A 10,820-nucleotide genomic window follows, 5' to 3' on the forward strand; every position below is an offset into this window, starting at 1 on the left:
AAGCTCCTTTCTCTATGATAACTCTAGCCTGTGTCAAGTTGACACAAAATTAGCCAATACGGCAACCATGTCTAGTCCCTGATTTTAGTGAGATTGCTTTGAGTTTGATGTTGGCTATTGGTTTGCTGTATATTGCTTTTATTATATTTAGGTATGGGCCTTGAATTCCTGATCTCTCCAATACTTTTAACATGAATGGGTGTTGTATTCTGTCAAAGGCTTTTTCCAAATCTAATGAGATGATCATGTGGGGGGTTTTCTTTGAGTTTGTTTATATAGTNGATTACATCGATGGATTTTCATAGATTGAATCATTTCTGCATCTCTGGGATGACGCCTACTTGATCATGGTGGATGATTGTTTTGATGTGTCCTTAGATTCGGTTTGCGAGAACTATATTGAGTATTTTTGCATCGATATTCATAAGGGAAATTGGTCTGTAGTTCTCTTCTTGGGTCTTTTTGTGGTTTAGGTATAGTGTAACTGTGGCTTCATAGAACGAATTGGGTAGAGTATCTTCTGTTTCTATTTTGTGGAATAGTTTGACGAGTACTGGTATTAAATCTTCTTTGAAGGTCTGATAGACTCTGCACTAAAACCGTCTCTGGCCCTGGGCTCTTTTTGGTTGGGAGACTATTAATGACTGCATCTGTTTCCTTTGGGGTTATGGGACTGTTGAGATGGTTTATCTGATTCTGATTTAACTTTGGTACCTGCTATCTGTCTAGAAAATCATCCATTTCGTCCAGGTTGTCTAGTTTTGTTGAGTACAGACTTTTGTAGTAGGATCTGATGATTTTTTTGAATTTCCTCAGTTTCTGTTGTTATGTCTCCCTTTTCGTTCCTGATTCTGTTTATTTGGATACTGTCTCTGTGCCCTCTGGTTAGTCTGCCTAAGGGTTTGCCTATATATTGTTGATTTTCTCAAAGAACTAGCTTCTAGTTTTGTTGATTCTTTGTATAGTTCTTTTTGTTTCTATTTGGTTGATTTCAGCCCCGAGTTTGATTATTTCCTGCCCTCTACTCCTCTTGGGTAAATTTGCTTCTTTTTGTTCTAGAGCTTTCAGGTGTGCTGTCAAGCTGCTAGTGTATGCTCTCTCCAGTTTCTTTTTGGAGGCACTCAGAGTTATGAGTTTTCCTCTTAGCACTGCTTTCATTGTGTCCCATAAGTTTGGATATATTGTGCCTTCATTTTCATTAAATTCTAAAAAGTCTTTCTTTATTTATTTCTTCCCTGACCAAGTTGAGTTGATAGTTGTTCAGCTCCCACGTCTATGTGGGCTTTCTGTTGTTTTTGTTGCTACTGAAGGCCAGCCTTGGTCTATGGTGGTCCAATAGAATACATGGGATTAATTCAATGTTCTTATATCTGTTGAGGTTTGTTTTGTGTCCAAGCATTTGGTTGATTTTTGAGAAGTTACCATGAGTTGCTGAGGAGACGGTATATTCTTTTGTTTTAGGGTGGAATGTTCTGCAGATATCTGTTAAATCCATTTAGTTCCTAACTTCTTTTAGTTTCACTGTGTCTCTGTTTAGTTTCTTTTTCCATGATCTGTCCATTGGTGAGAGTGGGGTGTTGAAATCTCCTGCTATTATTATATGTGGTCCAATGTGTGTTTTGAGCTTTGGTAGAGTTTCTTTTACAAATGTGGGTGCCCTTGAATTTGGGGCATAGATGTTCAGAATTGAGAGTTCCTCCTGGTAGATTTTTCCTTAGATAGTATGTCATGACCTTCCCCATCTTTTTAGATAACTTTTGATTGAACGTCTATTTGGTTGGATATTAGAATGGCTACCCCAGCTTGTTTCTTGGGGCCATTTGCTTGGAAAATTGTTTTTCCCAACCTTTTACTCTGAGGGAATATCTGTCTTTGACTCTGTGTTTTCTTGTATGCAGCGAAATGCTGGACCCTGGTTACCTATCCAGTCTATTGGCCTGTGTCCTTTTATTGGGGAATTGAGTCCATTGATGTTGAGAGATATTAGGGACCAATGATCGTTGTTTCCTGTTATTTTTGTTATTAAAGTTGGAATTACATTTGTGTTTCTCTTCTTTTGAGTTTGCTGTCAAAAGATTAATTTCTTGCTTTTTCTTGGCCCTCCTTGTGTTGGATTTTTCCTTCTAGCATCCCCTGTAGGGTAGAAAGATATTGTTTAAATTTGGTTTTGTCTTGGAATGTCTTGGTTTCTCCATCTATGGTAATTGCAAGTTTTGTTGGGTATAGTAGCCTGGGCTGGCATTTGTGTTCTCTTATGGTCTGTATGACATCTGCCCAGGCTCTTCTGGCTTTCGTAGTCTCTGGGGAGAAGTCAAGTGTAATTTTGATAAGTCTGCTTTTATATGTTACCAACTTGACCTTTTTCCCTCACTGCTTTTAATATTCCTTCTTTGTTCTGTGCATTTGGTGTTTTCATTATTATCTGATGAGAGGAATTTCTTTTCCGGTCCCATCTGTTTGGTGTTCTCTAGGCTTCTTGCGTGTTTGTGGGCATTTATTTCTTTAGGTTAGGAAAGTTTTCTATAATTTTGTTGAAGATGTTTGCTGGCCCTTTAAATTGGGAATCTTCACTCTCTTTTGCGCCTATTCTTCTCAGGTTGGGTCTTTTCATTGTGTCCTGGATTGCTTGAAGGTTTTGAGATAGGAGCTTTGCGCTGTTTGTATTTTCCTTGACTGTTGTGTCTGTGTCTGGAATCTTCCACTGCTGAGATTCTCTCTTCTATCTCTCGTATTCTGTTGGTGATGTTTGCATCTGTGACTCCTGTTTTCTTTCCTAGGTTTTCCATCTCCAGGGCTGTCTCCCTTTGAGTTTTCTTTAATGATTCTACTTCCATTTTTAGATCCTGGACAGTTTTGTTCAGTTCCTTCACCTGTTTGATTGCATCCTCCTGAATTTCTTTAAGGGATTTATGTGTTTCTGCTTTAAGGACTTCTACCTTCTTCTGCCTTTCTTTCTTTCTTTCTTTCTTTCTTTCTTTCTTTCTTTCTTTCTTTCTTTCTTTCTTTCTTTCTTTCTTTTTGGTTTTTTCGAGACAGGGTTTCTCTGTGTAGCCCTGGCTGTCCTGGAACTCACTTAGTAGACCAGGCTGGCCTTGAACTCAGAAATCCACCTGCCTCTGCCTCCCGAGTGCTGGGATTAAAGGCGTGCGCCACCACGCCCGGCTCCTTCAATGTTATGCTTGTTTGTTTTTGTTTGTTTAGGCAAGCTGGCCTCAAACTCATTCAAGAGCCAAGTCCAATCTCGCTCCTCCTCTCTACCTCCCAAGTGCTGGGGTGAGAGTTCACCACTGTGGTGCTGAGGATGGAAGCTGGGCCTACGTTAGCTAGACTGCCTTTCATTCCTGTGGGAACTGCTCTAGCACAGAAGTGTTTCCAAGGCTTCCTTTCGAGGGTTTAGTTAGATGTGTTTTGTCTGTGTGCACGTTGCAGGCAGAGGAAGGACATGGGGAAATCCATCTGTCCTTTCACCATGTGGGTCCCAGGGATCAAGCCCAGGTCATCAGCTTTGGCAGCAGGCACCTTTAGTTACTGAGCGTCACAGTGGCCCTTAGCTTTTTAACTTTGAAAAGGAGTGTAAGTGGTCCAGGCTGGTCTTGAACTTACGATCACTGGCTCCCTCCGCAGCTGATATATAGGCCTGTGCCACAATGCCTGAAGACTCTCCTATTACATTTTGATCGACAACTGTTCTAATGTGACACTGGAAGGACTCCTTTTAAAGATAGATTTGTATTTATATACATATACATGCCTGTGGGTAACCCCAGAGACCAGAAGAAGGTACTGGATCCCCTAGAGCTGAAGTTATCGGCAGTTCCTAGTGGCCTGTCCAAGAGCATCCTTAACTGCCGCACCATCTCTCCAGCCCACATTAGAGGATTTTACCCTTGCTTCCCACAATCGCCCCTCCCCATGTTTGCTTCATTCATTAGAGACCCTGCGGAAGTTGGATGGCAGCGAAAGCCGTTCTGTGCTAGGATCCAGCATTGAGCTGGACTTAAATCTGTTGCTGGACATGTATCCCAAGGAAAGCCAGGAGGAAGAAAAGAAGCAGGTAAAACCCCCTCACCAGTACCCACATATTTTAAACACTATTTTTGTCTTCCGTGTGCCTGCTGGATGCTTTATCTAGACCTTCTCAGTCTGTAAGGGAGCAGGCTTTGTGAGAGAAAGGTAGCCCAGAGAACAGAACTCAGTAGCATTGCCTCAGTGGCATTGCCTGGGGCCTTAGAACCTAGAGGAGTCCAGTCACCAGCAGTCAGAGCCAGCTGGGGACCAAGGCTGTGATCACCTCGAACTCAAGGAAGGTGGGGACTGAGGGCTGGCTAGGGGTCAGAAAATCCTGGATACCATAGGAATCAGGAACCCTCCTGTAGGGCTGGGAGATGGCTGTGAAGAGCATTGGTGGCCCTAGGAGAGGACCTGGGTTCCTAGCACCAACATGGTGGCTCATAACCATCTGGAACTCTAGTTCCAGGGGACCCTATGCCTTTGCACCAATCACACATGTGGTCCACATACAAATGCATAGGCAAAACACTTATACATATAAAATATAATAAATACAACTTTAAAAAAAGAGGCGGAAGAAGAAAGAAGGCTGCCATGCTGATGCTGGAGAGCTGGCTCAGTGGTTAAGAGCTGCTCTTCCAGAGACCCCAATTCCCAGCACCCACATGGCAGCCAACAATCATCTGTAGCTCCAGCTACAAGGGCTCCAGTGCCACCTTCTAGACTTCACGGGCACTGACCTTTGGGCAGGCAAAACACATATACACATAAAAATTTCAAAATCTAAAAATGTGAAAGGAACCCTGTTGTGGAGTAGTCACCGGAGAAGACTGCATAGACGTGGGTCTAAGGCAATAGCCAGACAGTGACTACATTGGGTGTTCAGGATTCCAGTGTGGCACTGAGCCTCTCTCAGGGTGAGCTTTTAAATGCAAAACCCATGTTGTAGATTGGCATACTCCAGTTAACAAGAACAGTTTACCAGAAGCAGAACTACAGAAGCCACAAAGCAAGGTTAGGACCCTTTTAGACACTCCAAGAACAATATGGACCTTGAAGAACTGGGCCTACGTTTCTGTTTTGTCAGGTGGCGGGCTGTCTACGTGCTGAGTTTCACAGCCTCAGTGGCACTTCCATTGTGGAGTGAGTTGTGCGAAGTTCTCAGGTCCTGCTAAGGTCTGAGGCCCTGTTACAGCCCACTGTGCATATGGTACACACAGCATCCCAGCCAGTGGGGTGTTAGAAACTGAGTTCAGGTCCCCAACAAGAGGAGCAGATGCTCTTAGGTCTGAGCCATCTCTCCAGCCCCTCCGTTTTGTTCTAATGGGCCCCATGCACCACCTTCCTTTCAGGTGGAATATGCAGTCCTAAGGAACATCACAGAGTTAAGAAGGATCTACTGCTTCTACAGCGGCCTTGGGTGTGACCACTCTCTGGATAACACCTTTCTGATGACAAAGCTTCACTTCTGGAGATTTCTGAAAGACTGTAGGTTCCATCACCACATCACTCTTGCAGATATGGACAGGGTATTGAGTGGTGAGTGCCCCGGCTTCCCTTCCTGTCTTGGCTATTGCTGTCCTGAAACAAGCTAAGAAATGTTGGGAGATTGCGGGGAGATAGCTCTGCATGAGGAGCCAATGCCTCTGCCCAAACCCAAACCAGTGGATGCAGAGGCAAAAGAACACGCTGAACGAGAGCCATTTAATGATGGTCTTGCAAGAACGGCTGTCGGGCTAAGGGATCACCGTAAAAAAGGGGATAGAAGATCCCAAGAGCCAGAGGTAGTAGACTTGGGCAGTGAAAAAGCATTTGCCAGACATTACAGGAACATATGAACTCACAGTGGCTATGACTGCATGCATAAGACCTGCACAAGATCAAGCCAGCTCAACACGGAAGGAGGGGCTCATGAGCTCTTAGCAGCTGATGGCTACTGGAGGAGGGAGAGGCAGCTTTCCGCAGGGATGTGGCCCTGGATAGGCTACCATATTCCAGCAGATGGTCCTACACCCATGCCCATAGAAGCAGACTTGGAGGGGGAAGGGGGTGTTTAAAAAGGAGCCCATGAAGTTGGGCAGGAAAGGTGGTGGGATGATAGGGGAGGAACTTCTAGGCAGGAAATGGGGGCACATATTGGATCAAACACATCAGGGCATATGTGTTATCATCAGTTTTTAAAAAGAGCTGGTGTCTGGCACACACGCACAAAGGGTTAAATAAAGCAAACTGCTTGCCCCTCACCTTGCAGATCCCCCCTCCAGCTCCTCATCGGCTGAGTGCTCAGATGTGCAGTCTAGCCAGGGCATCCCTCACAGGATATGCTTGCTTCCCTTCTTCATTTATGTCCACATCCAACAACAAGGATTTTCCTGCTGGCTTTCCCACCCCCACCCCACTAACTCGTTACCATATGCACGGACCTAGTCACATAAGCAGGCCGCCTGCACTTTTCTTTCAGCCTGAGATAACCTTCTTGTTGAGTTGGGGAAGGGCAGGAGGCCTAGACAAGCAGGGGCCAGGTGTATGCTACTTATCTGTCCTTTGTAAGACTGAGTCTATCTGAGGGGCATCATACTTTATTCCCTGCACTCAGCAGGCAAGAATGCTTGCAGCAGCCACCTTAAAACAAAACAAAACAAACAAAACAACAAAACAAAGCAACAAAACCAAGCAAAAACAAACCAGACATAGTTACTTATGCCTGTGAGCCTAGCATTGGTGGCCTTGGCAGCCAGTCAGCCTGCCTTCCAGTTCAGCGAGAGACCCTGCTTCAAGACAGTAAGATAAAGAGCAATAGAGGAAGACACTTAATGTCCTAGCATGGCCTCAGTGTGCCTGTTCATGCTTAGGAGTGCACATTGACACAGTCATGTGCATGTACCACACACACACACACACACACACACACACACACACATACATATACCAAAGTAGCAAGATACATTTGTTGGTTTTTTTTTAAGATTTATTTATTATATGTAAATACACTGTAGTTGTCTTCAAACACACCAGAAGAGGGCATCAGCTCTCATTACAGATGGCTGTGAGCCACCACGTGGTTGCTGGGATTTGAACTCAGGACCTTTGGAAGAGCAGTCAGTGCTCTTAACCACTGAGCCATCTCTCCAGCCCACAAGATACATTGTTAGTGTCTCATACGGTAACCAGAGCTCTCCTGTGCTGTAGCTAATCTCGCCAATGTCTTTCTTTCAGTCTATAATGGCATCCCAATCGAAGAAATCCACTCTCCATTCAGAACCATACTCTTGAGAACCTTCCTGAATTACCTCCTGCAGCTGGCTTACTACATCCATCACAAGGAGTACCAGTAAGTGCTGCTTCTTCTGTGCCGTAACCACAGCCCTCGGTCCTTTTCATATTATCCTCGGGAAGGACATGATACAAAGCTTAGCTAGTGTCCAGCCACGGTGCCCTGCGTGCCGGATGAACACTGGAGAGCCCCACCCGAGTGACTCTGCAGTCACAGTCAGGCCTGCCTTCTTGAGTCACAGTACCCATGTTGTTGCTGGCTTTTTTTTTTTTTTTTTAGTTTTCGAGACAGGGTTTCTCTGTGTAGCCCTCACTGTCCTGGAACTCACTCTGTAGACCAGGCTGGCCTCAAACTCAGAGATCTGCCTGCCTCTGCCTCCCAAGTGCTGGGATTAAAGGCGTGTGCCACCATCACCTGGCTCAGAACATTCTTAATGACTTTTTAAGAAATATTCATTTAAGGGCTGGGACATGGTTCCGTTGGCAGAGTGTTTGTCTCGCACACACAGACAGTGGGTTCTATCTACAGCACCTCATAGAACAGACATGATAGCACATGCCTGTGATCCCAGCACTCATGAGGTGGAGGTAGGGTCAGAAGTTAGGGTTGGGGCAAGAGAGATGGCTCAAGGATTAAAAGCTGCTTTTCTAGAGGGCCTGAGTTCGGGTCTCAGCACCCAGATTGGGCAACTCACAATCTTTTGTATCTCCTGGTCCAGGGATTCCACTTCCATGTATATATATATATATATATATATATATATATATATATATATATGAAGTTAAGATCGTCTTTGTCTGCACAATGACTTCAAGGTCAGCCTGAGCAATCTAAGACCTTGTCTGTCTTTGTCCATCTGTTTGTCTGTGTCTCTGTGTGGTGTGTATATATAAGGTTAATATATACAATGTGTATAGACTACCACAGCATGTATAGTTAAACAGTTAGACTTTCAGAAGAGCTGCTGTTAAGTACATTGAGTTTCTATGTATCCTGCACCCAAACTCCCCTGTGTCAACCTCTTCCTAACCATGGTGCAGTCACCAAAGCAAGGACATAGCACTGCCAGTGTCGCAGGACCCAGCCTTCTCTCAAATATGGCAGAAGGTGATGACTGAAACCTGACGCATGCTGGGCAGACATTCTCCTACTGCCCAGCATCCCAGCCAGGAGCTCACACTGCATTTCACCTCCAAAGCATTTCAGACCCTCCAATCTGAGAGTTACTCAGCCTCCGTCTTTAACAACCTTCCTGTCTTAAAAAAAAAAAAAAAAACTCTTTGGTCACCTTGTAAAGCATCTCACAGTTTGGGTTTGCACAGTGGTGTTTTCCTCCAGTTGCGCTGAGGTGAGAGAACACTAGGTTGGAACTCCTTAGATCTTTTCTGTGCATGTTTATGATGTGTATTTGTGATGTACGTGTGTAGCATATGTACATGTGCGGGTGCATGTGTAAGTGCGTGTGCAGGCCATGGGTATTACATGGCAGTCAGAGGGCCGTCTCAGGGTCTGGTCCTTATCTTCCTCCTTGTTTGACAGAAGTCTCTGTTGCTGGCTACTGTGTGCACCATGCTTGCTGGCCTGCAAGCTTGAATGGATCCTCCTGTTCCTGTCCCCCACCTCACTGTAGCACTCTGGAATTTCAGACACATGCTCCTACAGCTCTGTGTAGGTTCAGGTCCTGGGGCTTGCATAGCAAGCATTTTTTTCTAACTGAACCATCTCCCCGCCAGAACCATTTCCTTACTGAATGGCATCAGTGCATAACTTCAATATGGCTTCTTGCTGGTGCTCTCAGAGTGAAGTGTGGCCAGGTAGACTTTTCTACTCTAAACATGACTCTGTTTTCCTTTCCATATTGTATTTATTAGAGCCTGGTGGTCAGGTGGCCACACTTCAGAAGAGGGGAATTAAGCTCCACCTCGTGGAATAATTAATTTCAGTATCATTTCACCGTAGGAACAGAAGCCCATCGCTCTTCCTGTGTTTTACAAAACTGATGTCTGAGAATATTCACCCACATGCCTGCCAGGTAAAAGGTAAATACAAGAACAGTAGCATTCTATTTACCATCTTAAAAAAAATAGTTCTATAACCATATTTGTGTGTGTCGTACGTGTGTGTGTGTGTGTGTGTGTGTGTGTGTGTATGTGCATGTTTGCATGTGTGTGGACATGTTTCGTGCAGATGCATATGTGTGTGTGCACACGTGCACACCTGCTCACATGTTAGCCAGAGGCTGTCATCAGGTACCCCCCTCCTCCTCTCTTCATGTATGAGGCAGACTCTCTCTGAACTCACTGATGTGGCTACTCTAGCTAGCAGGCTTGCTCTGGGCGTCCTGTCTGCTGCCAGGATTACAGGCAGGTTTCTATGCCCATCCTGGTTTGGGGTGCTGGGGATCTGAACTCTAGTCCTCCTGTTTACACAACAGAGGGTTGTTTGTTTGTTTGTTTGTTTCCACTGAGCCATCACTCCCCCCCAGCCCTGTGATCACTCCTGAATGTTGTGTTTTTAGGTCACTTATTCAGTGAGCAACAGCGGACACTCTACTCAATGAATTACATCGATAAGTGCTGGGAGATTTATACAGCCTATTGCAGAACCAACGAAGCCCCACCCTATGAGCTGACGATGAAGATGAGATATTTCCTCTGGATGCTGAAAGTAAGCTCTGTAACTCTTAGGATGGAGATTGCCTTCGTGTGGACAGGCACTTTGATTTTAATTAAAAGAGATCAGTGTGACATAATTAAGGAGGTGGAGATCAGGGATGACCTTTCGTGGGCACCAGATGCCTTCACAGGAGACAGTCTGTGAGAGCAAGAGGCATGACACGTGGCAGAACGGGCACAGAAGGCTGAAGCCCGCCATCATCATCTTATGCACATGTGGCCACTGAGAGGAAGCCATAAAGAGACTTTAAAAGTGTTTATATTACATTTGTATTTAATATTGATTCAAGGTGTGTGAGTGTGTGTGTGTGTGTGTGTGTGTGTGTGTGTTGTCAGGCTTGGTGGCAACTGTATTTGCCACCTCAGCCATCTTGTCATCCCTAAATAGCATTGAAAATATACCCCAAAGGCCAGAGAGATGTCTTGGTGGTAGAGAGCACTTGTTGCTTTTGCCAAGGACCTGAGTTCAGGTCTCAGAACCCACACGGCAGCTCACAATCATCTCTAACTCCAGATGCAAGGGATCTGATGTCTTCTCTTGAACTCTCCTGGGGCATCAGGCATGAATATGGTGCACGTAGTCATGCAGGCAAAACACTCATACACATAAAAGAAATGTCTTTAAAAAATATAAACATATTTTCAGCTGGTCAGGACTGGACTATACCTTGGCAGTGGAACACTTGCCTTGGGTACACAAGCCCTGTGCTCAGTTCCCAGCATGGGGAAACACATAAAAAGTGTTGCTTGAGCCGGGCGGTGGTGGCACACACCTTTAATCCCAGCCCTTGGGAGGCAGAGGCAGGCAGATTTCTGAGTTCGAGGCCAGCCTGGTCTACAGAGTGAGTTCCAGGACAGCC

The 10,820-nt window shown here is 45.1% G+C and overlaps 1 protein-coding gene across 1 annotated transcript in view; it reads left to right on the forward strand.

Annotated features, from left to right (window-relative positions):
• Positions 1 to 10,820, forward strand: part of LOC110313213 (radial spoke head 10 homolog B) — a 47,360-nt gene that overhangs the window by 21,914 nt on the left and 14,626 nt on the right. Inside the window, exons 9-13 of the mRNA XM_021187229.1 lie at positions 3,933 to 4,054; positions 5,364 to 5,550; positions 7,228 to 7,342; positions 9,245 to 9,324; positions 9,804 to 9,952. Of these exons, the coding sequence (XP_021042888.1) occupies positions 3,933 to 4,054; positions 5,364 to 5,550; positions 7,228 to 7,342; positions 9,245 to 9,324; positions 9,804 to 9,952 (653 nt within the window). The remainder of the gene's footprint in view (positions 1 to 3,932; positions 4,055 to 5,363; positions 5,551 to 7,227; positions 7,343 to 9,244; positions 9,325 to 9,803; positions 9,953 to 10,820) is intronic.

The sequence above is a fragment of the Mus pahari genome, chromosome 23, assembly GCF_900095145.1.
Source record: "Mus pahari chromosome 23, PAHARI_EIJ_v1.1, whole genome shotgun sequence".
In the NCBI taxonomy this organism is placed as follows: domain Eukaryota; kingdom Metazoa; phylum Chordata; class Mammalia; order Rodentia; family Muridae; genus Mus; species Mus pahari.